General features: G+C 45.5%; 1 protein-coding gene across 1 annotated transcript in view; it reads left to right on the plus strand.

Moving 5' to 3' along the window:
* Positions 1-25840, plus strand: part of LOC128454517 (nuclear receptor coactivator 2) — a 29611-nt gene extending 3771 nt beyond the window's left edge. The window contains exons 2-22 of the mRNA XM_053437930.1: positions 5580-5690; positions 6162-6334; positions 8582-8685; positions 9649-9826; positions 9999-10187; positions 11345-11434; positions 11620-11760; positions 11905-12052; positions 13524-14757; positions 16770-17013; positions 17129-17347; positions 17546-17743; positions 17854-17959; positions 18057-18219; positions 18496-18786; positions 20360-20437; positions 21034-21466; positions 21842-22088; positions 22165-22321; positions 22681-22749; positions 22896-25840. Of these exons, the coding sequence (XP_053293905.1) occupies positions 5599-5690; positions 6162-6334; positions 8582-8685; positions 9649-9826; positions 9999-10187; positions 11345-11434; positions 11620-11760; positions 11905-12052; positions 13524-14757; positions 16770-17013; positions 17129-17347; positions 17546-17743; positions 17854-17959; positions 18057-18219; positions 18496-18786; positions 20360-20437; positions 21034-21466; positions 21842-22088; positions 22165-22321; positions 22681-22749; positions 22896-22907 (4566 nt within the window). The 5' untranslated portion in view covers positions 5580-5598 and the 3' untranslated portion in view covers positions 22908-25840. The remainder of the gene's footprint in view (positions 1-5579; positions 5691-6161; positions 6335-8581; positions 8686-9648; positions 9827-9998; positions 10188-11344; positions 11435-11619; positions 11761-11904; positions 12053-13523; positions 14758-16769; positions 17014-17128; positions 17348-17545; positions 17744-17853; positions 17960-18056; positions 18220-18495; positions 18787-20359; positions 20438-21033; positions 21467-21841; positions 22089-22164; positions 22322-22680; positions 22750-22895) is intronic.
* The last annotated feature ends 917 nt before the right edge of the window (positions 25841-26757 follow it).

Raw genomic sequence — 26757 nt, forward strand, 5'->3', positions numbered from 1 at the left:
ATTGCTCTCTTGCATAAATATTGTAGTAATTTTGTCCTTTTAATAGTGTTGGAAGAGTTTTATTTTCGATTTAATCATCCATAAACTAAAAAGAGCAGATTCTAAATCAGTGATATGTTTTCATATCAGAGTTGAACAGTTTGGAACGAGGTGTTTGAAATGAAGACGCAGGTTTGAGTCCCCCTGCCGTGGCCACAGGTCAGATGTGACTCGGCCCTTTGCTGCGTACCCCCCCCCCCCCCCCCCCCCACACACACACACAGGTCAGATGTGACTCTTGATTGTCAATTTAGAGGACGCTCCTTGAAAATATCTCAAAACAAAGAATAAGGTGTTTATCTGTACAGTACCACAAAGTTGGAGGAAGCTTCTCGATGGCGCAGACGCACGGGGGAGTAAAAAATCTCAGTTAAAGTTCCGTTTTGACATATTTGTTCTGAGCCTGAGACAAAGTTGAAGTTACCTCGATGTTTTCTAAATCCAGCTAGATCAACAAGATGCTTGTTGTCCCTGGCAGCAGGCGGTAAGCCACGGACCATAAAGCCACCGGCTCAGAGGAGCATCACCACGGCACCGCACCGCAGAGATGTGCACAAAGAGATTGGGCGTATTGACGTGGACACACACACACACACACACACACACTGTCATATGTTCGGTGTCGGAGAAGCCAGTGTTCTTAATCCAGGTATTAAATCTACTTTATGTCTGTGTGATGGGAGGGTTACTGGGCTCAGACTCCGGCCTTGACAGAAGCTCAGGAGCCGGAGGGCGGAGGCTCCCACCTCTCGGGCACCGCTGTTCACATCAGCAGCAAACACACAATGTGTTTCAAGTGTTTCTCAGAATATAAAGACAACCAAAGCCTGATAACACTTGTTCAGTGGAGATCAGAAGAGAGTTGGAAAGAATGATACACAACCCAAATAAACCTTATTGTAGGACTCAAAGATGTGAATGGATAGCGTCAAATATGTTTATTTCATTAAATTTAAATGTATTAAAATTCTGCATGTGGTCTCTATTGCGGAGTGGAAACAATAAATCACACTTAATTAATGTACTCTTGGGATAAAAACTAAAATTAAATAAATAACCAGCCAGTAGATGTGCTTTGTTTTTAGATATGACAACAAAGGTTTTTCCACTATCCCTGCAAAACACATTAGCTTTAATTTTCATTATGTAACACTGCATTGTGTGTCTGTGTGTGTGTGTGTGTGTGTGTGTGTGCGCGCTGAAAACCTTGATTGTTATGGAAGCTAGGGTCTAACGATGACTCGTCCCTTCAACAACAACCCTGCGTTTTACCTCCATGACAACTCTCACTCTTCTGTCACTTGTTTCATCTTCTCATCCGTTTATTCTGATCATCGCCTCGGACTCTATTTTGTGTAACTACCCGAACTCCATTTGCCTCCTGCCTTCTGTTCGTGTGGCGTTTTATTTTTCATAATTACTGCTGAATAGGTTGCGCAGCTTTGTTTATCTCCCTCCTCCCATCTGACCTCCAGCTGGCTGTAATGTGACACCTACCTGCTCCCGGTCACATGTCCCATACCAGGAAGTGGACACTGAAGGGATGTTCCCTGAAAGCTGAACAGACCAGAACGATGGTTTACACTTAAATAAATGACGACACACCTGAATACAGGCAACAGGGGTAAAACCTGTCTATGATTAAGCCACTTTAAAAAACACGATATGATGATTTTCTTTATCACGATCGAGGGATCTCTGATGCGTATGAGGCAATAATGAATAACAGCTCCATCGTGAAAATGCTCTGTGCAGTTAGTAGAAGAGAATGGAGAAGGCAGCACCTGTCAGAGCCTCACCCAGTTGCCACTGGTTTTTCAGAAACCCATAACAAAGAAACAGAGCAGCGATGGTTTCCACTGACGACAGAGTCCACTTAAGCAGGCCGTGGTCAGCCCTCAGCTTTAATTCCTTAATGGCTGCTTTGACCCTCTGGCCTCGCCTCCTCTCTCAGGCTCAAATTGTTTTTACATGGCTTCACTTTGAGAAGCTCTTGGCTCCTGATTGCATTAGTATTGGGCTGAACGGGCTTAAGGCTTTTGTGTCGCAGGCTACATTAGTGTTAATTCAGTGTGTGTGTGTGTGTGTGTGTGTGCGTAAGGCCATATGTGTGTCTTCATTTGTGTTCTCGTTTGTGGGCCCATGTGTAACTACCTGAGACATTGATTGAAGTATATAAACCATAATAATCTGCTGTTCGCCCGAAGCTGGGAGTGCAGCTTCAGCTTCAACGTGTCTAATGTGGTTTTCAGTGATTCTCAACTTTTACAAACTTTGATTTTGGGGAGAGTTTCTAATTTTACTTTGCTTAATACAAACTAATACATTTTAATGAGCAGTTTAAAAGTATATGCAATGTTGACTTCGTCCTGTAGCCTTATTGTACTACCTTGAAATGTTTTGGCTTCATCTTAAGGAAGCTGTCTATTTTGATTCAGTTTCTCCTTGAGTCAGTTTATTAATGTGAAGCTTTACGACCTGATAATAATACGATTTTACTCTGTTTTACTACACATCAGTTATCCCTCGATCGTATTAAAGATCGAGGGATTACGTAATAAAGAATAAGTGTTGATGTAGTCCTAAAATCAAGTGAGTAGAAGAGGGGAAAATCAGGGAGGACCCAAGAGGAACTGGTTTTCTAGTTCAGTGAAACAAGTGGGTTAGCTCAACTCTGAGGCCTCAAGCTAATTCAAAGCTGTTTCCTCTCAAGCACAGTTGTTGTTCAGTGCTTTGTCGATGATGGTCAGACTCTTAAAGGGGACATATTATGAAAATTCCACTTTTGTAGTGCTTCTACACGTTAATTTGGGTATCTGGCATGTCTGCCGTCCCAAAAACACTGGAAGAAAACAACTCCCGCGATTTGTTGTGGTTCCTCTATGTCAGAAACGATACGCTAGAGTGGGTCGAATGGGATTACAACCGAAATAAACGTCATAGTCACACCATGCCCATGTAGGGAGTCTCGCTACATGGCCTTGGACGAGCGAGCTAACGCTAGCCCGGCTACACCGGCCTGGCGAGCTAACCGGGCCGGTAGAGCCCTGCTAGCCTTAGCTCGCGAGCTAACAGTAGGGTTAGCTCGCTGCTGCGACCCGTCAGACATTTAAGTGGCCGCATAAACAAGGGACCTCCGGGACACCTCTAAACATTGACTCAACAGTGTGGAAGGATGCTGCTGCTGTGCCAGCTCAAGCTCCCACTGCTCCCACTGCTCCCACTGCGGGGCTGCGCTGGGGAGATTGGGCTCTCGCAGCCAGGCTCACCGGGGTGAGGGGAGCAGGGCACTTAAAACAGGTCGATCTGAGGAGGGCTGTTTTAGACAGGGTAAAAAAAGCTGCTGTTTTAAATGATCCTTGTGATATTTTGACCAAAATATATTACAGACATTTCATTAAGACCCCAAGGAACCATATCAACTGTGGTATAAATGGGCATAATATGTCCCCTTTAAAACGAACTGAATCTTGGAAAGTTCATAGGAAGGAAAACATAAAGTTGTGTCTCGACACAATACCTGACATCTCCTCATTGACTTTCCTTCTCGTGGTTGTATGTCCACGGCTTCTTCTCCCACACCTGAGCCTCAATATGTCGTCTAACCTCTCAGTTGGTGTGTTTGATGCCCCAGGACTTCATCCACCTTCCGCCGCTACCACCCCACCAGACATCAGCGTCCCCAGCACCACGCTGCTAGCATGGCTAAAATTGGGTCATAGCAGGAAGTGTAGCTAACTGAGTGACTGGTGATGATAGCAGCTGATTAACAGGGTCACTCCTTGCATCATGGGAACTCTCAGCACAACCAGATCCAGAGACTCCACTCCACCTTCTGTCCCTTTTCTCTTATCCTTTATTCTTATTTTTGAGCATTAGATGCCAGTTTCCTTCCCTCTGTCACTTGCCCCCCCTCAGCCACTTATCACAACATTTTCACTTGTTGATTTGACGTCAGTGTGAGAAAATGTTTCCCGACGAACTGAACCCGTCGTTCTTCAGTTTATTTACCTCGCTCTCTGCCAATTTACCTTCCATACTTCTTTTACATTTTCCATCGTCTATCGTCTCTTTGCTCTTTGTGCTTCTCAACATCTTCTCTCTCTCTCTCTCTCTCTCTCTCTCTCTCTCTCCCTCTCTCTCCCTCCCTTATCCTGGTTTCCTGCCTTCGTCTGCTCAGTACAGTATCAGCCCCACAGACTGTCTGTTATGTAATGGTCAGGTGACATGCCGGCCGGTTGAAGGGCCTTAAAGGCCGGCCGTCCTGACAGCCACAGCTTCTAACTGCCACACTGCCTCACCAGTGATATAAACCATTTGTCGTCTCTGAAGCCACAACGTGCTTTTAGTGAATCTGTCTCTTCCATCTTTTATTTCCTAATGTCTATTTGAGAAAGTCCTTGTGTCAAATTCCCATCAGGAGACAAAACTTAAACCTAGAAACTAGCAGGTATCGATCTGACTGATTGATCATTTCACATCAGCAGTGTTGACTTCATTAGTGCGCAGATATCTGCATTTTTTCGAACTTGTTGGATGCACATGATTTGATTTGATGCTGTGTGTGTTGAAGCACATGCGATGCAGGTTTTAATTCAGTCCAAGAAGAGAAATCAAATGCTCTCTACGTCAAAAACACCATAAAAATCTGACCGTAAGAAAGTAGGAAGGAATAAAACATAAAATCCAAAAAATCCTATTTAGCGCCACCTGGAGGTTGACCGCAGTATAGGTCACATTTGCAGGACTTTGATTCTGGGTTAGGGTTATGAAGACAGTTTGGTTCTCGACCGGATGGCTCCTGTTGAAGACGTCAGCTTTTACCACAGAACACTTCATGGAAGAGCCGTTGGAATGCCTACATGAATTAGCTGTTTCTAACTGAGGCAATTATTGACACCTACTTTATTCCCACTGGGCCTCCCACATATTGCCAACGGGCACTCTTTATAATGGCACATTGTTTTCATGAGTCACGAACACGCTCCCTGTTTGATGATGCACCATTCAAACAGGTTGTGTACATCTCCGGCACATGATGTCTTCAGAACACTGTGGGGAAGAATGTTGTGAAGCTGCTGGAGCAGTCGAGAGGTTTTAAGTTTCCACGATGCTCCGTTGAAATTGAACCAGTGAATTTAGATTTTATCCTCACACTGGCACAGACTGTTTTACACATTTGAAAAAGCCAGATTAGGCAACATTAAAGGTTTTAAATGATCTATTTGGATATATTTAAAATCAAAAGCTTAAAAGGGAAATTTAGCAACGAAACAAGTTAATTTGGAAGAAGTTATTACACCCCCCCCCCCCCCCTCGGTGACAGTTCTGCATTAGCATTGTTGAAACAGGTCAACAGTTATAACCTCCGACAAGGGGGACACGGTTTTGTTTGTCAGCAGCATTACGCACAAACTTATAATAATTTCTGTCTCAACATGACAAAATATATCTCAGTGTGTTCTATGTTTGCTTATCGCTCATAATCCAGATAAACAGCCTGTATAAATATCCTCATGGTTGTGTTTCTGTGGTTTTAGGTGCTGATATTTGCTGAAGATGAGTAGTGGGAGGGCGGACAGCCCGGAGCCCCCCCGAGGGGGAGAGTCTCTGAAGAGGAAGGACTGTCAGTCGGACCTCCTGGGACCCAGGTGAAGACCTTCATCCACAGCCTCAATTACTGGTGTCCCCTGCCAAAATATCAACTCTGACTACCACATAGTGATTTTCTGTTCATCTTATCTATCTAGACGCACTAACACATGCACACACACAGTGACAGGACACATTTTGTGTAGGGACTGAGCTAAAGAGAAGAGGGAAAGAGGTCGAAGGACTTTGCTGGACTATTTAGAAAAAATGCTGCCTCAGCATTTCCTGCAGACAGCGGTTCAGATTAGAGCTAACAAGTGGTCGAGCTCTCACTGTGGAGAGGAGGTGTGAAGGTTGTAGTGACGATGCACTGACGTTGTAATGAGGAGAAGGTTTGAGAGAGAGTTTGAGACATGCACAGTTGCAGTCATTCATCCACCTCAAGTGTCAAACTGCAGATAACCACCTTGTGCATGAAGTAAACGTCTTCATTTAACCACTTAACCTAAAACCACCTCCCTGTGCGGCAGCCCGAAGAGGAGCACCGAGAGGAGGAACCGGGAGCAGGAGAACAAATACATCGAGGAGCTGGCTGAGCTGATCTTCGCCAACATCAACGACATGGACGACCTGAACGTCAAGCCGGACAAATGTGCCATCCTCAAGGAGACGGTGAAGCAGATCAGGCAGATCAAGGAGCAGGGTGAGGATCTAGTTTTTATAATGCTTTAAATAATGATGATGAAATGATGTGACTGCTCCTGTATCAACAGGAAACTGAACTTGAAGTATCCTTAAAGTAGTTCATATGCCATCTGCTCGAAGTCGATAACGAGGATACATATTTTTATTGAACATTCATCTACTTAAGTGGAGCCGACATGAGTTGTGCCAGATTTTAATTTTTCTCTCTCAACTATTTTGCAATGAAAGAGGAGCTTTATTCTCTCAACCACAATCCCGGGTGGGGGGGGGGGGAGTGGAGGATGTGTTTGTTGTAGTAAGTGAGGACTCTTAAGTAATCGTGTGATTGAATCGAGTTCAGCAACACAATCGCATCAACGGAGGAACTGATGATATGATATGTGAATTACTCCTCACAAGTTATAGTGAAAACAAACCGAAAATTCAAAATGCCATTAAGCAACTTAAAAAGACAGACTGTGTGTGTGGGGGGGGGGGGGGGGTCGATCACATCCAGCTCCTTCCACCAACTGAAAGCAAATGTGTGTGAGTGTGACCCTGCACAGACCCTGTAGTGATCATGTGTGTGATGAAGGTGCAGAGACAGACAGAGTCCAAGCAGTTGTGTTACACTGTGCAACATGATGAAAGTGTGTAGCTCTGCCCCGGGGCTCCGTCTCTCGAGCTCCCTACCTCCTGCTCTCCTTCCCTTCACCTTTCCTCTCTGTTCTTTTACTTTCCTCTCCTGTTCTCTCCTCCCTCTCTTGTCTCTCCTCCTTTCCTTCCCTATCATATCCTTTCCTTTCCTTCTTTTCTCACCATGTCCTTTCCTTTTGCTTTCCTTCATTTACCATCTTTTCCTTCCCTCCTCTGTCCTCTCTGTCCTTTTATGTTATGGTTCTTCCGTTGTTCTTTTCCTTTCCTCTCCTGTTCTCTCCTTCCTCACTTGTCTCTCTTCTCCTTTCCTTTTTGCCTTCCTTCATTTACCATCTTTTCTATCCCTCTCCTTTCCTCCCTCCCTTCTCTTTCTATTGTTTGACCTTTCCTTTCCTCTTTTCTCCCCCTCCCACCTCTCATCATCTCCCTCCCGTTTTGTCCTCTGCCAGTCGGTGTCCACATGTTGTTGCACTGTTTGTGTCAGTAAGACAACAGCTGTATAAACACACACGCGTACACACACACACACACACACACACACACACACACACACAAAATGTTTCATCCCGTTTCTATTGCATCGAATAACAAATTAAAACCACACCTAAAATCACAGAACCCATCTTTGAGAAAACAATCATTCCACATTTGAGCTGGTGTCCCATCTATTAACATGGAGGTGATGGGGTTATGAACTGTACTAGACTTTAGTTGTTGGAAGCACACATCTCTGAGAGCGGATGAGTTGTGTGTTGCTCAGTTGTGTAGATTGGATCCTGTGCAAAGTTTGATTTTGTGTTTCACTGAGATTTTTCCTCTCTGTGTGCCGACTGGTTGACGTTCACAGAAAACCATGCACGTGGATCCCCCCCGCAGCCTGTGGAACACAATAACCACATTTAACCATGTGGTTCAGAAAGCTGGCACTGTGACTTTAACGCTCCTCCACCTACATGACAGCCACAGCGGGCTCTGCAGTGACAGGCTTTAAGGGCTGATGACTCTGTGCAGCTCTGGTCCCACAACAGGAATGTGAGCTATGTGGCCTAATGGGGCCATGGGAGGCTTAACAGTCCAGTGGTACAAGCTGGGAGGAGAGAGGAGACCGGCCTCTAATATGACTCCAAACGTGTGTAATGTACCGTGGGCTAACTTGGCCGATACCTGGTCCCTGTGACATCCCAGGCACTCAGACCTGCGGGTTTAACAGCAGCTGGAAGACGCTAGTTTTAGAGCTGACGCTATTAAGAGGTTAAACGGAGGTTAAGTGATGTGTGTAATCAATGAAAAGTCCTCATGTGTGTATATATAACTCAAAGTGTGTGTGTGGTTTGCTGTATTTTTGCCTGAAGGCGAGAATAAAATGTGAGCATTGAATATTTTTCTAAGAAGCTGATATTTATTTTCCAGGGAAACTAACAAACAAACGTGTGTTTTGATTTTCAGCCTGAACTTTTGACTTCTCATCAAAACATCACTGTATTCAACGAATTCCTCAAAACACGTTTTTTTTTTTAAAACATGTGTTTGATTTCTCTTATTTAAGAAAAAGGGAAAAGGATAAATAACGGCTCTTCACTACTCCCGTGTTTCTCTCTGTCCTTCACAGACAAAGCTCCGGTGGCGGATGAGGAGGAGGTGCAGAAGGCCGACGTCTCCTCCACAGGACAGGGCGTCATCGATAAGGACGCTCTTGGGCCCATGATGCTCGAGGTGGGTCACGACAGCAGTAACACAAAGCAGAACACAGGAGGAGGAGGAGGAGGAGGAGGAGGAGGAGGAGGTGCAACGATGACACAGAGGCCACCGACCTGTAACTGACCCCCATTGTAGTTTGTAATCACGTTTTCACAAGTGACCTCCTTCATCATCATCATCATCATCATCATCTTCATCATCATCTTTGCAGCGATTCAGACGCTGACGAGGAAATCTGCCGTCAGTCCGACTGCCAGCGTTTCGTCTAAGTTGTTATTCGAAACACAACTTGTGCGTCGATCTGACTTTAAATGGTGTTGCACTTTCACAGTCACAGAGAGATAAGAGTCCCCCTGGTTAGTGGCAGTGGCGTCATCTAGCCTTCTGGAGTTTGTGTGTGTGTGTTTGTGTGTGTGTGTGTGTGTTTGTGTGCTAATGCTGTCTGTACGCGCACGGGTGTGTCGTGACGTATAACATGACACCCAGTGAAGTAAATACCTGACTGAAAAGCCAGATTAGAATAGGAGAGGAGGAGGCTCACACACACAGACACACACACACAGACACACGCACACAGACACACGCACACACACACACACAGGATATAAATAGCTTTCATCAGCCGTATTATTGACAAAGGCTTGAAGCAAAGGTTCTATTCTATTCTATTCTACTCCAGCATATATTAACAGTAGTAGTTGTGTAGCTTGTGTAGTCATGTGTGTTAAGCTAAAGGACAAATCACAGTCTGTACATATAGGTGGAAAATGCTGAGTTGACAGGAATGACAGAATGGAAACACACACACACACACACACACACACACACACACTGCATAAACACACAAATCAAAACATCCAGATTTATTAAAAAAGGGTGAAACTGTTCTTATGTCTTCTGATCCTTCTAATCATCACTCCCTCTTCTCTGCCTCCTCTTTTCTCCCCCTCATCCCTTCCCCTCCTCCCCCCCCCCCAGGCCCTGGACGGCTTCTTCTTCGTGGTCAACGTGGAGGGCAACATCGTGTTTGTCTCGGAGAACGTGAGTCAGTATCTGCTCTACCAGCAGGAGGAGCTGATGAACACCAACGTCTACAGCGTGCTGCACGTTGGGGATCACGCCGAGTTCATAAAGAACCTGCTGCCAAAGAGCATCGGTAAGAACCACAGACCGTGAACCGGACCACATCTGATGGAGGTGTCCGTCCAGCTCCTTCATGTGTTGCAGCGGTGAAAGAGAACGTTCAGCTTCAGGGGCTGCGTCCTCCAGAGGCTTCATTTGAGGATGGAGTGTGAAATGTTCAGCCTCTGTGTTTCTCTGTGTTCCAGTCAACCATCGCAGCGGTGATGCCTCCAGCAGGAACAGCCACACCTTCACCTGCCGCATGCTGGTCAAGCCTCAGGTGGACGGAGAAGATCAGCCGACCTCTGAGCAGCAGGAGGCGGCGCAGCAGAAGTACGAGACCATGCAGTGTTTCGCTGTGTCCGAGCCCAAGTCCATCAAGGAAGAGGGGGAAGGTACTGACTTTAACTTTGTGTCTCTCATTTAGTTCTATGTGTTTTCTTACTTTCCTTTTGTTTATTTTTCTCTTGACCTCTTTTTACTAACCGTGTCTCTCTCCGTTTGTTTCTCTGACTTCTCAGTTTTGCCCTTCATCATAAAATCTCCTCTTCTCTCCCCATTTCCACCTCTGTCTCGACTTTCCGTCACTTTCCCATCACTCCATCCATCCCCCATCCTTCTGGTCTCTTGTGTCCTGTCCTCCTTTCGTCACCACTCCTCTCTACTTTTCCTCCCATCCATCGGGAGACACTAATTAGTGTGTGGCACTTTGTCATTTCCCCATCTTATCTTATCAAACCACATGCACTCCAGGGACTAGAGTCTTTCTGCTGCTCTCATTTTAGACGTCTGACAGCCTGATGCTGTGCCGGTCTGTCCCCTGGCGGCAGGAGGACGTCTGGTGGACAGACCGAGGGCTGCAGGTTGAGACGGAGGTTGAGGGTGTTGTGTTGAGGTTGTGTTAAAGGAGACCTGCTGCTCATATTCAGGTTCATGAAGGTTTACATCCTCTAATGTTCAGGAACACGTCTCTTTCCTCACATAACAAACTGTCGGACTTGAATGTGTTTGATTACGTGTCTGATAAACTGTCGAGTGAATTAAACAAACACAGAGAGGACTCTATGTTTTATAATAACTTCTGATTAGTGTTGTTGTTTATTGTTATAGTTGACAGGATGGGTTTCCTAAGTTTGTGACATCTGAAACTGTTTATTAAAAAACAACAGGACAGATTATCACAAGACTTGGAAGGATGCGGTTCAGATTAGGAAAGAACCTTTTGGGTTTGTTGTGGATCCGTATCGGGGGATGGATCCAGGATTATTATGGGCCAGTGAATTAAAATTTTGTTAACTGAATCGTTAGGGTGAAAACACAAGTGATGGTGTTTGACTGGAGTACATTACATTAAGAGGTATTTCTAATATTTGTTTCTTTGTGTTTTAATGAGGTAAGAGCTGAGGCTAAAGCAGGTGTGGAGCCCGAACAAGAGACTACAGTTGAAATCACAGTTTCTTTATGCAGTCTATTATATTATTAGTATTGTGTGTAGTCGCAGGATGTGACGAGAAATGGATTCCATCAACCCAGCATTTTTCCAAATGTGCAGATTTCCAGTCTTGTCTCATCTGCGTGGCAAGAAGAGTCCCGGTGAAAGAGAGACCTGTGATGAAGTTCACCACACGGCAGGACCTTCAAGGTTTGTACCTTAATGCAATGCTCTTATAGGTGGATGTCCTAGTATGTATGTTATCATAGGTTGTTTGAAAACCAGATTACCTCAGACACACAGTAAGGGTTAGAGCTCCAGGCCAGTGGTTAAGTTATTCCCCCTGCTGCTCCACATCGTCTGCTAACCCCAGTTCCATCCTCCTACCTGTCCAGGTAAGATCACATCGCTGGACACGAGTCTACTGCGGGCGTCCATGAAGCCGGGCTGGGAGGACCTGGTGCGACGCTGCATCCAGAGGTTCCACCTGCAGAACGAAGGGGACATGTCCTTCGCCAAAAAACACCAACAGGAAGGTGATTACTAACAGAACCAACGCAGATTTTGAGGATTTAGCAGAATATCTTCCTAATATCCTGTTTTTAATATCAGCAATGATAACTCTCGGCCACTCGACTCACAGTATTCTGTCCTGCTTGTTTCTGTCTGGCTCTTTCCAGTGTTGAAGAACAGCCAGGCGCTCAGCCCCATGTACAGATTCTCCCTGGCAGACGGAACCACGGTCTCGGCTCAGACCAGGAGCAAACTGGTCCGATCCCCCACCACCAGTGAGCCACAGCTCTACATGTCGCTGCACAGCCTGCAGAGGTAAGAGCCCCCCGGACTCTAACTCTGTCTCTACTGCAAAGTGTCTTCAATTCCATCTTAGGATGTTTCACACCTGAGAGTCTGAATCGAGCTTCATGTGTTTGTTCTGTAGTTTCATTTGATCTGTTTAGTTTTGGTTTCCCGATGTAATTTAGGGAGTAAAGAATTTTGTCTGACATACGTACGTCCTGTCGTCATCACTTAAGTGGGCGGAGTCTACCTATACTTGACTCTGATTGGTTGGAGTCGGCGTCGGACGTTGGCTTGGACGTCCTCGTGGTTCAAACATTAGATCGTCGGAGGGGAAGACTGCAGCTGCTTCCTCTTCCTCTTCTTCTTCTACAGTTACATGCTGTCTCTACTTCCTGTGATTGGTCCAAAAGTCTCTAAATTTGGTCAAAAGAAGTTTGTCCTAATCAGTGGAGACAAGTTGTACGATTTCTTGGTAGTGAATCACGAGTTTTTCCCTGTAGCAGCCGCTCGAGAACAAAGTTCATCTTTAAAATCTAAATTCTTCTTAAAATGACGCCCATCTTAAAATTAACATTTACTTTCCACTCATCTTAGAAAAAACATCATATCATGACTTTAATTACATAACAACAGATTTTATTTTTAGGGCCGTCTCTTTCATCTTTCTCTTGTCGACCTGTGTTGATCACATGTTCCCTCTCAGGCTCTTTGGAGGGGGGGGGGGGGGGGCATCACTAACAAACAAAGAGCCTGTTATTAACAGCTTCCGCCGCATGCATAGACCAAAACTGACACAGGCATCACCAGCCAGTTCAGTCTGCAGCACTTCCATCCCCTCCTCCCTCTGCTGGGAGCCACTCCACCAGTATCCAGCTGCTGGTGCGACCCTTCCCTTCATGGTTCTGACCCCGGGTCAGAAAGCAACGCCAGGACTTGTTACCCACAGCCTCGAGGATCAATGGAGAGAACTTGGCCTTTTCTACTTCCACAAGTTTCACATTCAAATGCGTCGCTCCAGCATTCAGCACAATGGGAGCTTTGTGTGTTTGATGTGGAGCTGAGGCCGAATCCATGTTGAAGGCTCTCTCTCTCTGCCACGTCTTTGTTTTCCCTCTTGTGTACACGGCTGTGAAGAGCTGCTATCTGCTGATTTCTTTATGATGAGACTAATTGAAGCTGAAGGAAAGGATATTACTGAACCTCTTCAGATTGATACTCATCACTTTCTGTATAAATTCACTGAAATTCTGCAGTAGTTCTGAAAAACAGAAATTTTACTGTATTTTTCATTTAAAAAACAACATAAAAACACTACTACACTGTAATTCAATTTAAAAAATCATGTTTTTCTTATTTAATCACAGATGGTAGTGGACTTTTGTTGAAACGGGGTTATTACGAGAAAATGTAATTGTTTTACACAATTAAAAATAAAATAAACAACCAGCACTGCACTGGACCAGGACTGACTCTTGTTCCTGTTTCCTTCTCCCTTCAGGGATAATGTTGGTGGACTGACCACGTATGCACCAGGCGGGCAGGTCGTGGTCAAGCCAATGACCCCAACCAGTGCGAGTGGTCCCTCCGCCTCCCCTGACGCCAGTGTCACCAGCAACACCCACCACTCCATGTCGGCCCCCAGCACCCCTGGACGGGGTTTCGGGGCTGTGTCGGGTCGGGCCTCCACGCCTCAGGGGAACAGCCACGGACTCAAGCTGGGCAGCCCTTCTGCCCAGGGAAGCCCCAGCGTCAGCTCAGGGGTCCAGGGTGCCATGCTGTCTCCTCGCCATCACCAGAGTCCCGGCAGCAGCTGTAGCAGCCCTCACCTCCCCCAGCACCCCCCTGGTTCCTTCTCTCCTGTCGCTGGCCTCCACTCGCCCGCGTCCGTGTGCAGCAGCACCGGGAACAGCCAAGTGTTCAACTCCCTCAGTGCCCTGCAGGCCCTCAGCCAGGGCCACAGGGTCACCCAGGGCCTCACAGAGGGCCAGCATCCCGACTCACCTGACAGAAAGATGGCTGGCCTGCAGAGCCCTGTTCACTGCAGCAGCACAGGAAGCAGCCAGCTAGCGAAGAACCATCCCGGCTTAGAGGCTGACTTGTTTGGGACCTTTGGGGAGCAGCAGGACTTGTTGTTGTCCCAAAACCAGGAGGGTGAGCAGGGGGAGGACAAAGACGGTGACCCCGACAGCTTGGACAGTAATGGCGGTGAGCTCGGCGACACCACAAACCGCCTCCTCAGCACCAAAGGGCACACGAAGCTGCTCCAGCTCCTCACCACCAAGTTAGAACCCTCTGATCCCGGCTCACCCCCGGGGCCCCTCAGGGACGAGCAGAACTGCAAGGACCCGCTGAGCAGGGTCGGGGGTGTCGGCGGGGCTGGGAATAACAACTACTCCACTTCATTAAAGGAGAAGCACAAAATCCTCCACAGGCTGCTGCAGAACAGCACCTCGCCCGTGGAGTTGGCCAAGCTGACGGCGGAGGCTACCGGCAAAGACGCCATCGGCCCCGAGTCGGCTTCAGGGGACAACATGGCGTCACTGGCTGAACTCTGCATCAAGCAGGAGCCGGGCAGCCCCAAGAAGAAAGACAATGCACTGCTACGCTACCTGCTGGACAGGGATGATAACAGCATCCTGGACAAAGCAGCGAAGATGGAGCCGGGCGATGGACCCAAGCTGTCCAACATTAAGACAGAGAAACAGGAAGTGGGTTTCAACATGGCGGACCAGGTCAGTTTACAGGATTTACAGATAATCCAGTAAGTCATGTATGATGCATTTCATTAGGTCAAATGAGAGGTTTTGCTGCTTTTCACTGTTTTATATCATTTTAAATTAAATATCTTTGTGTTTTTGGATGGATAAAAGAATCCCTCTGAGGCTGAGACAGTATTTTAGTGGTTATATATACTGGTAATATATACTGGTAATATTAAGTGGTAATATTTGGTGGATTCTGCTTCTCTCGGGCTCCATAGTTTTGCCAACGTTTGTATTCTGTGGCCTCCGGTGGTGAAAGTGAGAGCTACACCTGAATTCTAACGCGTGTTCTCAGAGTGTAGCTGTTTTGTTTGTTTCTCACACAACAACGTTTAACCATTGAAAGTGCAGGTGCCTTCACACGGAGGCAAAAACCACTGAGTCAGCCTGTTGATCAGTCGTTCCTCCGGAGTGGAAGTGGAGGAGAGTCCCTCTCACAGGAAGGTTTCCTCGTTTGGCTCTTTGTAGAAGGAGACGAGGTTTTGTTGATCTGGAGCTGAATAAGCCAGGAAGCAGTTTGTGTTGTTCCTCAACAGACAGTTTAAACTCCTCTGATGAAGCTCCAGCTAACGGGAGCAGGAGAAACAGAAAGATGAGGTGAAGAGCAACGTGCAAGCAAAGCAGCAGGTCACTCAGAACCTGTTTCATCGATGGTGCAAGTTGTGTTCATAGTGGAACTTAACACAACGTTTCACAGACTGGTGTAAATCAGATATAGGATTAAATAAATAAAGAATAAATTGAAGGGGCAGTAGGTGTGAGAGTGTCTTTAGGGTTTGCAGGAGCAGTTATGAGAACATGCAGAAGAACATGTGACTGTTTGCGTTGTGTATCTTGTTTACAGATTGTGTGTTCATGTGAGAATGTATTGGATTTTGTTCCACTCTATTTGTGCTTCCAGGGTAATTGTATATGTAAATGTGTCAGTGTGTTACATTCACTGGTGCACATCAGATCTGAAATGTGAAAATGTAAATGTCAGGCTTGAAATATTTGACTCCTCTGTTGTGTCAAAGACCTGAAGTGTGTTTTTAGTGACACCTAGCGGCAGATGTGTGTAACTGCAAAAAGCTGTTTAGTGAATGCAAGTTAAAATCTAGTTTCCATCAGTTGATGAATGAGCCTGTTTATCACAGTGATGTTGATCGTTCACTCACTTCACACTGAAGCAGAGCTCATGGGCCTCCTCATAGACGAGAGGATGCTCCACAAATACACATATGTATGTATATATATATATATATATACATATATGTGTATATGTGTATATATGTATATATATACTCTTCAACTACGACTTGACGTAGACTGTGTTTTGGGGGCATGTCCTTCACATCCCCTTTTGCAATGTTCCCTTTATATGTGGTAATATAGAGGTCACAGTGTGTGGGTGTGTGTGTCTGTTTGTGTGCGTACTGTAGCTAAACCGAGCTATGACTGTGTGTCTTATTGTACATCACACATGACCTCATTAGTGCCGGCAGTTTATTTTTAGCTCCTCCTCTATTCATCAGCCAAATGCCCGGAGGAAACCGTCCCTGTCAGTGTGTGTGTGTGTGTGTGTGTGCGTATGTGTGTGTGTATGTGTGTGCGAGTGCATGTTTGAGTTGTGGGTGTGTTTTTGTATGGAGAGTTAAGTTGCAATGTAACAATGAGTTGTTAGCCATAGTGAAGTTCACGTTCATGATATAAAAATAGATTTTCCCATTTTGTTTTAGATTTATTATTATTTTTTGTGTCACTATTAAATCCAAAAGCGAATTTAACAAAACACGAAGACTAAACTTCTTTAAAATGTTTAAATTATTTCAAATAAATGGGTCGAAAAAAAACTTTTGTCAGGTTGTGCAACATTTTAACAAATTTGAAAATATGAAGAATTCTAAACACAGTTTGGTGGATGTCTCGACTGACGCTGTCCCAGGGAGAATGTCTTGATGCCTTTTGTTTTGTAATTTAAATGTTTTTGTTGCTGATCTCAGACCAGTGAACTTGAGGACCTTCTGGAGGACCTGCAGAGTGGCGGCCAGCAGCAGCAGCTGTATGGAGCCCAGCCACCGGCTAGAGGACCACCCTCCTCTTCGTCCTCGTCCTCCTCTGTCCCGCCCGGGCCCTCGGTGGACAAACAGACCATCATCAGCGACATCCTGCACATGAGCGACCACAGCGGCGGCAGCAGCAGCCCCCCCAATCAGCACAGAGCCTTCCCTCCCATGGGCCCAGCAGGTGCGTCTGAAAAATGCTGAAATCCTCAGAATCTCAATGAGAACATTAGAAAAACATTCATCACATTTGTCCCTCAGCAAACATGTGTGAACAAGGTGTGTCTTCTCCTCAGCAGGTTTCAGTGGAGCCAGGCAGGGCCCCCCCGGTCGAGCTGCTCCTCCTGTCAGGAGCATGTCCCTGGACGGCAGCTTGGGCGCCAACCCCAACGCCGCCAGGCCGTTCCCTCCTCATCACAGGAACATCAGCCCCTACACCTTACTGCAGCATCAACAGCAGCAAGGCATGATGGGAAGTCACGCAGGCATGGCCAACCAAGCTGCGATGGCCAACTCAGGTGAGGCTGAATAAAGAAAACTAGCCAATGCAGCTTTTTAATAAAGACACAAGCTCTGATGTCATATCCTAAATAAGTTTATGGAATGAAACGTCCTGAAGTTGATCTTCTCACCTCTTTATCGTTTCTAATAAATAAAAATTTGAGCTTCTCTATTTTATAAAAATGGAACTTGTGTAATTCCTCCCCCTGAATCAGGCATGCTGACAAATGGGTCGATGCGAGGCTCCATGCAGCAGGGCTGGGGCCCCCAGGGGCCAATAGGGGGTCCCCAGGGGCAGATGATGGGCCAGGGGATCGGACCTGGACGCATGGTGCCCACCATGAACACTGGGCTCCCCACGAGAGGCCACCCTGGATCCAGAGCGATGGTGAACATGCAGATGATGGGAAATGGTGAGAAAAAAAAGATGGATGGATAATAGAAAGAACGAGAGAAACTAAAAACAACACCGACTATCATCAGAAGCAGAACCGATCCTGACATTTGCATTTCTTTGCTGCAGAGATGGAGATGGCGAACCCTTCCTACCCTCAGCAGCAGGCCCCGCCCAATCAGACGGCTCCATGGCCAGACCGGATGATGATGGATCACTACGGGAACCAGAGCAGGTTGGTCATTTATGTAACCTGTCAGCCGATCGGCGGTTCTGATGTGAGCTCTGTGTGGATCCTCGTCTCGTGTCACTAACGCTGAGGTGTCTCTCAGGTACGGCGTTCCACAGGCGGAGGGGATGGGCTGCTGCTCCATGGGGCCCGAGGGCCAGCCAGACGAGGGGGCCCTGCTGAGCCAGCTGTGCTCGGTGCTGAAGGACTATGAGGGTCTGGAGGAGATCGACAAGATGCTGGGAATCCCAACGCTGGCCAGACAGGTGAGGCCCTTTCAGAAGGATAACATTATTTAAATAGAATGTGTATTTGATTTACTTGAGTCCAACAGTTCCCTTAAATTTCAAGTTGCACCAAATTTCACACAGTCGTAGATATTAATTCTGTGTCCAACCCCCGTAACCCCGATGATTACAAGAAAGTTCAGTGTAATAAATCAAAAATCATGACTGAATAGAACCTAAATATAGTTTCAAAACCCAATACACATTTTGTATTTATTCCCCTTCCTCATATCTCACCATCCTGCCTCCCTGCAGGCTCCTCTGTCAGACCAGGACAGTATGAAGCCCCCCCAGTACAGCCAACACTACGGCGGGCAGCCAGGTTATGGCGGCATTCCATCTGATGGTGGGTTCCACGGACCCTCGATGGTCGGCCACATGGGGCAACAGAGGATGCCCCCTGCTGGTTACCCCCCAATGATGAGGATGCCCGGGGGTGTGGGGCCCAGGTCGGCAGGAATGAGGCCGGGGGCCCCCAGTGCCGGAGTGCCACCTCAGCCCAACAACCTGAGGCTCCAGCTGCAGCACAGGCTCCAGGCCCAACTGGTAGGTCACGTGTCAAATCCCTCCTCCGTCTGTTCTGTGGTGCTTGTTGACCTCAGACCTGTGGAAGGGGGGGGGGGGACAGACCCTCACATGCACCTGTGACTGTCTGCTGAGACGTCATTGGGTTTGTTTCCTACTTGTTTAAGTGATCGTCTCAATCCGTCCACAGAGTAAATTCACTTCTTGCTTTGCTCGTTCTCTGTGTTCTGCACCGGTTTAATTAACCTAATTGGTTAATTGGAGACTCCAAACCGCCTGGAGATGTGATGCAGACGTGTTTCTGTGATTCGCTGGTGATCTCTGCAGGGTGCACCCCCGTCTCTCGCCCCAACATCAGCTGGAGATTGGCTCCAGCTTTCCTCGCGACCGCCAAGGCGATAAGTGGCGTAGATAATAGACGGATGGATATTATATTTTGATCCTTACGATTGTTTTGATAAGTGCCAAACCTCATTACCATGAAGAAGATGGTGTGATTGTTCCATACTGAGGTTCACCTTCTCTCTGCAGCAGCCTCCACATGAAGCTCTCACACATTGTTCTGTTCATAGTGACGCTGGAGAGCCGACTGGGTTCAACAGGTTCAAACTCAGCGGCAGCAGAAAGGAACAGACGTGTTTCAGCTCGCTGCCTTCATCAGCAACTCCACTTAAGCATCAACACACATGCATGCGGTGTGCACTTAAACGCACACAAAGCCCTACACACACTCATAGAGATTACTGCTTGATTGTACGTTATGTTCCCGGCTGTTAACACACACCTCTGTGTGTTTCCTGCTCAATGTTCCTGTTCTGTCACCGTGTTGCTGATGCATTCAAACACTTTTTTCAGTTTCTGCACATGTTCATGTCTTTGGATACTAGATCATTCACATTGAGGCTCCAAATTGTCCAATAATGTTGAAATGTGATAATTCCCCACGAGTGACTGATCTCTGAACAGCCTGTTCCGATGATACATTACAGTCTAGACCGCCACCTGGTGGAGAGTTCTGACTTCTGCACATGTATCTTCACATTCCTGTTGGTGCATGTTTGGAAACAGTGAAGTCAAAGTGTGGAGGGAAAAAACATGTTACCTGCTGCTGATCTGCAGATACATGAATGAGTCATTCAAATTTGATTATGTTCAATGCATTTCAAAACAAAACCCAAACCACCACAGTCTTCGTGCTTTAGGGGGAGTGTCTAAAACAAAACCTGTAGAATCTAATCATCTGAGTTTCAGACCTTAAATAGTCTTGTATTTGTTTGGTTCACAGTTCTCTCCTCTTGTCAGTGGGAAAGACTTTAAACAGCTTCTGTCTCCGTCTGTGGAGTTTGAGAGATAATGTGGTGCAGGATTGTTCTTCTTCACTTCACCTTCAGTTATGAGGAAGTGATTCTCGGGCTGTGATATAGATCTTAAACAGTTTTAAATCTGCAGAAACCCAGAGGGCTGATATAAAGTGAACAGAACCTTTGAGAAGAACGTGACCACGAACTTTGAATTCACGTGGATTCACTTTTCAAACTGTGTTCACACCAGATGAAACACGAGAGTAATAAAGTCTGTGTCCATCCCCCTGTAGAACCGTCAGCCGGGGGGGAACCAGATGAGTGGAGTGTCCAACATGAATCTACCTCTCAGGTCTAATGTACCAAACCAGGTCAGTGGGTGGAGATGGTGTGTTTGCTTATAGAATGTTGATATATGAAAAATGAAGCCAAAATATCCTCCTGCCATCTTGCACTGATGTCATCATCTGGAGTTTGTGCAAGCGTGATTATTGTGATTTGAAAGTGTTATTGAGACACGAGGCCGACCAATCACGAGTCTCAGCTGTCGAGCTCGATATAATGGCTGAAAAACATAATCGAATAACAAGTTGAAACCTAAAATGACAAAAAAACTATAGATATATTATAGATATAACTATTTAACGTGCATACTGACTTTTAATTTGGTCCCATCTACTAACGTGGAGGAGGCAGAGTTTACCACCTATTCCACAGAATGCCACCGGGAGGCAGCTGCCATGTCCTCCATCTTTATTCATGCATTAGCTTGTATTAGTTTTATACAGTAAATCCTTGCAACCATTCATAAAGGAAAAAGTGCGTTAGACTAATTTAATTTCCCTTATAAGTTGTAGTAGTAATAATAATACTAGTAGTGAAACAGTAATGGGATATAATCAGTGGGGAGTGATTTGTGTTGGTTCCATTGAATGGCGTGCTCAGCTCTCCATGGTTCCTCCTGCAGGGAACCCTCAACGCCCAGATGCTGGCCCAGCGTCAGCGCGAGTACCTCAGCAACCACCTCCGCCAGCGCCAGCAGCAGCAGCAGCAGCAGCAGCAGCAGCACCTGCACCACCAGCGTGCCATGATGATGCGGACGCAGGGCCTCAACATGCCCAGCGGGGGCGCCGCTCCCACCCCGATGCCCATCGGCGGCACCAACCCACGTCTCCCGCAGGGCAACCCGCAGCAGTTCCCCTACCCGGCCTCCAGCTACGGTACTGGCCTGCCCTCTCCTCCTCCACCTCCTCATCCCAGCTCCTCCAGCCCCTTCTCCTCCTCCCTCTCCCCCAGCCGTCATCTGAGTAGCCAGGGCATGATGGGAAATGTGGGCGGGCAGTACGGCGGGGTAATGAGTCCGCCGGCTCAGCACAGTGCCTTCCAGTTCAGCAGCTCAGGTATATGATGGGAGCAGGGCAGCGGTGGTCTGTGTTTGACTCTGGGTGGCGACCGTGAAATATGATCTCTGTAGAAATCAAGTTGATCGGCTGCATGAACAAATGTCTGTGTGAAAATCCACAAAGTTACCTTGAGATTCTTTAATTTCACCCAGTCAGGAATTTAACTGGTAGAACTGGTAAAACTGAATCTTCTCTTTCCGTCTCCTGTTTTCTGTTTGTTGACTTCTTGTGTTTGTCTCTCAGTGTCGTAGAGATTCTACTTCCTGTTCCTGTAGAATAGAGAATTCTCAGAAGTCGAGTCTGTCCCGAGATCTGAGAGGAAACTTTCCAGTCCCATCTCCCTTTGACCCGTTCATCTGCTTCATTCTCCAGGAATGAGCCAACAGCAGCAGCAGCAGCACCAGGATCCAGTGTCGGGCTTCTCCTGTGGGGCTGCGACCCCTCAGAGCCCCCTGCTGTCCCCCAGGATGGGACAGGGTCAGAGCCCCATGCTGCTTCAGAGCCAGGGTCAACCACAACCCCAGCCCCAGGGCCCGAACCAGGGAGGACCCCCCAGCTACCAGACCAGCACAGACCTCAACGGGTGGGCCCAGCCGGCCAACATCTCCACCAGCAACAGGTAGAACCAGATTCAGGATTCATGTGAACACGCATCTCAGCAGCAGGGATCTGATCAGAACATCGTCTTCTCCCAGTGTGTACCCACAGCAGTCCCAGTCCCAGTTCTCCACACAAGCCAACGCAGGAATGTACAACGGCAACAACCACGGCATGAACATGGGAGTCCTGGCCGGCAACGGGGGGAACATGAGCCAGATGTCAGGACAGATGAGTTCCATGAGCACAGAGCAGGTTTGAGAGGGACTCCCTGCTGCTTCATGTCCAGAACCTGATGATCCACGTGGACTGTTGGATTCATTTTAATCACGTCTACTTCTCTGTGTTATTTTTGTGTTTCCTGTGTTTCAGTTGTTCCTCAACTAAAGCAGCAAAATCATTGTTTGTTTCTGTTTTTAACCGAATGTTGTAAAGTCAGTTGTTGGATAAATCAAGTGCAATTTAGGGGAAATTTGTTTTCACACCCAGTTCAACACAGATTAACACAAATAAACATATAGAACATATAACTGTTGACATTTTCTAAGTGGTCATCCTTAGTATTTGGGTTTGATTCAGCAGTTGTGTTCATGTTGCTTATGTTTGTGTCACAGGTGAGTGACAACAGCCTGATCCTGGAGCAGCTGTGTCAGGAGCTGACGCAAGACGATGACACCAGTTCTGTAAGAAAAGGAAATATTTTCTAATAACCATGACATTGTGTTATTTACGGTTGAACAGAAGCTTTCATGGGACCAGTCTGATTATTTGATTTTAAATAAATCGTGACCTGATCTATTCTCTGTCTTTGATTTTCTGCCTCTCACAGAACTTCTGCTGACCCCTGCTGAGGTCACAGGTCAGAACCTTTAGCTCATGAAGAAACGAGGAGTGGGATGGAAACCCTGCTCCCGCTCCCACTCGTGATGGACGCTCACGTGAGGACATGATGTCAAACCCCTCTGAGCTGCATCCACTTCACTTTGGCTCGTTCAGGAGATCAGACATTATGAGGAAGCTGCCGTCTGAGCCATCCTAACAGCAAACACACAAACTGAAGAATCACATGTCACAGCGCATTCAGGTTTTTATGATTCATTCCTAAGTTATGAGATAATTTATATGTGTCTGTCAATTCAGATTCAAGCTGGAGTCGGATGAAACGAAAGCAGAACAGTCATTATTAATCTTCACTGGCTCCTTCAGTTTAAGTTAACGTCGACTAAACACTGGTTTTACTAAGAAATTGTTTCATATTCTTTTTGAAATAAAAGGAAACACGATAAACACTGAAATACAAACAGAGACAGGTTTTGCTGTTAGCATGTGCTCTGATCAGATGAATGTATTCCTAAGCTTTTACCTGTGGGTCTCTCAAGTCTCTGAAGCAGTGTGTTTGTGTATGTTTGTGTTATGTGTGTGTGTCTGTGTGTGTGTGTGAGAGCGAGAGACTGAAACCATGTCCCAGATTGACACTGGAGAAGTGAACGATCGACAAGCATAAAACAAAACCTCTTGATTTTAACATTTATGGTTCTATTTTCGAGCCCGACTGAAAGACGTCAAATTAGACGGTTTCTGGAAAAAAGAAATATTTAAAAAAAAAAGATATTTATAGTTTTGAAGGAAATTTGTAGAGATTATTTGTATGACATGAAAAAGAAAAAATCAAGGATATCTTTCTTCAAAATGAAATCTCTTCAGAATGGTACATTTTGATGTCGATTTTTAATATAATTAATATATTTCAACTGCTGTAGTTACTGGGGAGCTGTATCCCCGTCTAATGACTTTTTGAATGAAGGTAAATGTGTATAGATAGTGTAAATACTTAGATTTATAAAAAAAAATTACATTTTCCCCAGAGTGGTAAAGCAAAGCAGCAGAAGAGAAATCATTTCACAGGTGGAGTGAGACCTCAGTGGGCGACTTGGCTAACGTTAGCATCAGCAGCTCCGAGCTTTCTGCTTAAAGAGCAGATTGGTCAAAATACTGATTTGTGCAGTTTATGACAAACAAAACAACTTGCTGCAAATGACAACACTCTGAACTAAGATGGTGTCCGTGAGTAAACAACGCCTCACTCCATCCTGTTGTTTGTGTGTTTGCTTCGCCCACTGAGTTTTGTTTCCACTGTGATCATCTCTGCCTCCGAAGCAGCTTTGCCTCGACACAACTTGTGTGTGTGAAACTAATAAAAACTCGTATTTGAAATGAGCCTTTGTGGTGGCGACGCACTGGCAGGACTCACTCTTGAATTACTGGCTGAAGGAGAAAGTTGTGTGTCGGTTTGTTGTGTGTTTCGGCTGCGATCTTTGAACGACGACACATTCTCTTCGTGCCCCTGAACCGTCGACTGAAAATAAAGACGGACGATGATTCTCCTGATTTGAAGCCAAATCGTGACCCATAATTAACACTAGCTTAAATAACAGAAAAAATGATTTAACATACTAAGTACTTTGGCTTATTACTTTGGTCCATTTCCTATATGCTAACATGGAGGAGGGGGGGTCACCAGGGGGGCGATAGAGGGGATTTGGCTTCACTTTTCGGACCTGTTGTGTCGTCCATCTTTTATTTTTGAGTGTTTGTGTCGAAAACCAAAACACAGAAAGACGTGAAGTCACAGACTGGACCTCAGACATTGTGAGGACACTTGAACTGAACCGATGTTAAGGTGCTCTCTCACAGGATCCTGTAAAACTCACTGTAGCTACAACACACGTGGATTTATTCAATCTGCTGTGAATGAATGATTTTACAAACTCCTCATTACAAGTCGATGTGAACTCATTCTGACTGATACACTATTTCTTTCTCTTTATCTCTCGATTCATAGAAACACGTGTGATCAATTGCAAAATACTGTAATGCATGAATGTACCTGAAGATGCTAAAGACGTAGCATAAGGCCTGAGCTCTGTGGGTGGCTGGTGTGTAACTGTAAAGTTTATAGGTTGTTGTATGTGTCACACTTCATACTGTAGATGTAATAATTACACAACCAGGAATTTGTATCTTCTCTCCCAAAAAACGACACAAACCAAATTAACTCGAAATTATAACAATACTTTGTTCGGAATTTGTAATGAATATTCTTTAAAGTTTTTTTTTTTTACCTTTGCTGCAGCTACATCAGTTTCTCTATCTGGTATTTGCAGGATTCTAGTTCTGCCAAAATAAAACGCACAACTCTGACATGAAATTCTCCCACATTGCACAAAATTATAAATGATTACTGCAGCTTGGAAGAAAGTCAAAATGCTCTGCTGTGGTTTCTCAGATTTCACTTTAACAACCTTTTTGTATAGTGATGAATATCAATAACACAGATTTTCAGAAAAAGCTCCAAACAAATGTTAAAATAAAGATGTGTCCTTAACACAATAATCTGAACTTAATCTAAAAGTGAAATCTGTAATATTTCTTTTGTGCTGTATTGTCTTTAGGGAATATTCTTAATATTTTGTGTGATTATTCTCCGAGGGTTAATTCCTCCGGATCCTGTTTTTAGAGCCGGTTTGATTTGAGGTGTTTCTCAGTAAAATGATATTTTCCGAGCAAAAGGTCAAAGTGTGAGAAGAGTCTGAGTTCAAAGTGTCTGCAGGTTTTCAGGAGGTCGTCGGTTCTTTACTCACAGTGAGTGTGTAATTATGCAAAAGTCCAGACGCTCACACCACTTTATGCAAGCTGTCCCCACTAATGTTGCTTCTGCCAATGCTACTCGTTAATTTATGATTCATGCCACTGTAAATAAATTATTTTTATGGAGCGGAGAAGCGTCTGTCTTTTTATTCCCTCAGCCGGGACATGAACTTTCCTGTTTCCTTGTTTCCATCATTCACATGGATGATATCAACATGTGCACGGTTAGCTTAATGATAATTCATCCTCATCCACCTGAGAGATTTATGATTTTTCATCCTTTTAAAACTGAATGTTGTTTCTGCCTGTGTGTGCAATGCTCTCTTCTCACCAGCAGGAGGAGACAGTATCTGCGAAGGTGGAACAACTTTGCTGAGAAATGAAAAATATTCTCATAGTTTCTCCTCAAGTTTAGTCCTAATATTCTATAATAAACTCAGATATTAATCACATCAATCCACGTGTCAAATATCATGTTTTATATTCACACATTCAGATACAGTCAGGAAGATAAAGCTTCCAGCAAACAATCGCTCAAGGTCATGAACTTTATGAAAGGTCGTGGGTTCGATCCCAAGTCCAAATAAATCTGTAATAACTTGTTTACACACATTTACAAGTATAAACTATAATAATATAAACGATTAGAAAATGACTCTGGACCACAGAGATGATTAAATCCACACAGAACAGTTTATCTTAAATATCTAAAATGTTTAGGTTCAATTCATTTGTTTGTGCAATGACATCATTTCACGTATGAATCAAGTCTCTTTGTGTTGAATTGTGTTGATTCTCTTACGAACTGTTTATGTTGTATATGTGTATCTCCTGACTGAGACGTCGCAGCTTTGGTTCTGATGCATTTTCCCCTCAGTACGTGATGTGAACGCCCATTGGTGGATTGAAGCTGTCACTCAAAATCAGGCTCTTTTCATTGGCTGTCTGGCCTCAAAGTCCATTTGACAACCAGGGAATAGTTGAGAAAGTGAAGATGTATCACTCTGATATTTATTTCCACACTATATTTTAATGGGAGGGGG

The sequence above is a fragment of the Pleuronectes platessa genome, chromosome 13 (assembly GCF_947347685.1).
Source record: "Pleuronectes platessa chromosome 13, fPlePla1.1, whole genome shotgun sequence".
Taxonomy (NCBI): domain Eukaryota; kingdom Metazoa; phylum Chordata; class Actinopteri; order Pleuronectiformes; family Pleuronectidae; genus Pleuronectes; species Pleuronectes platessa.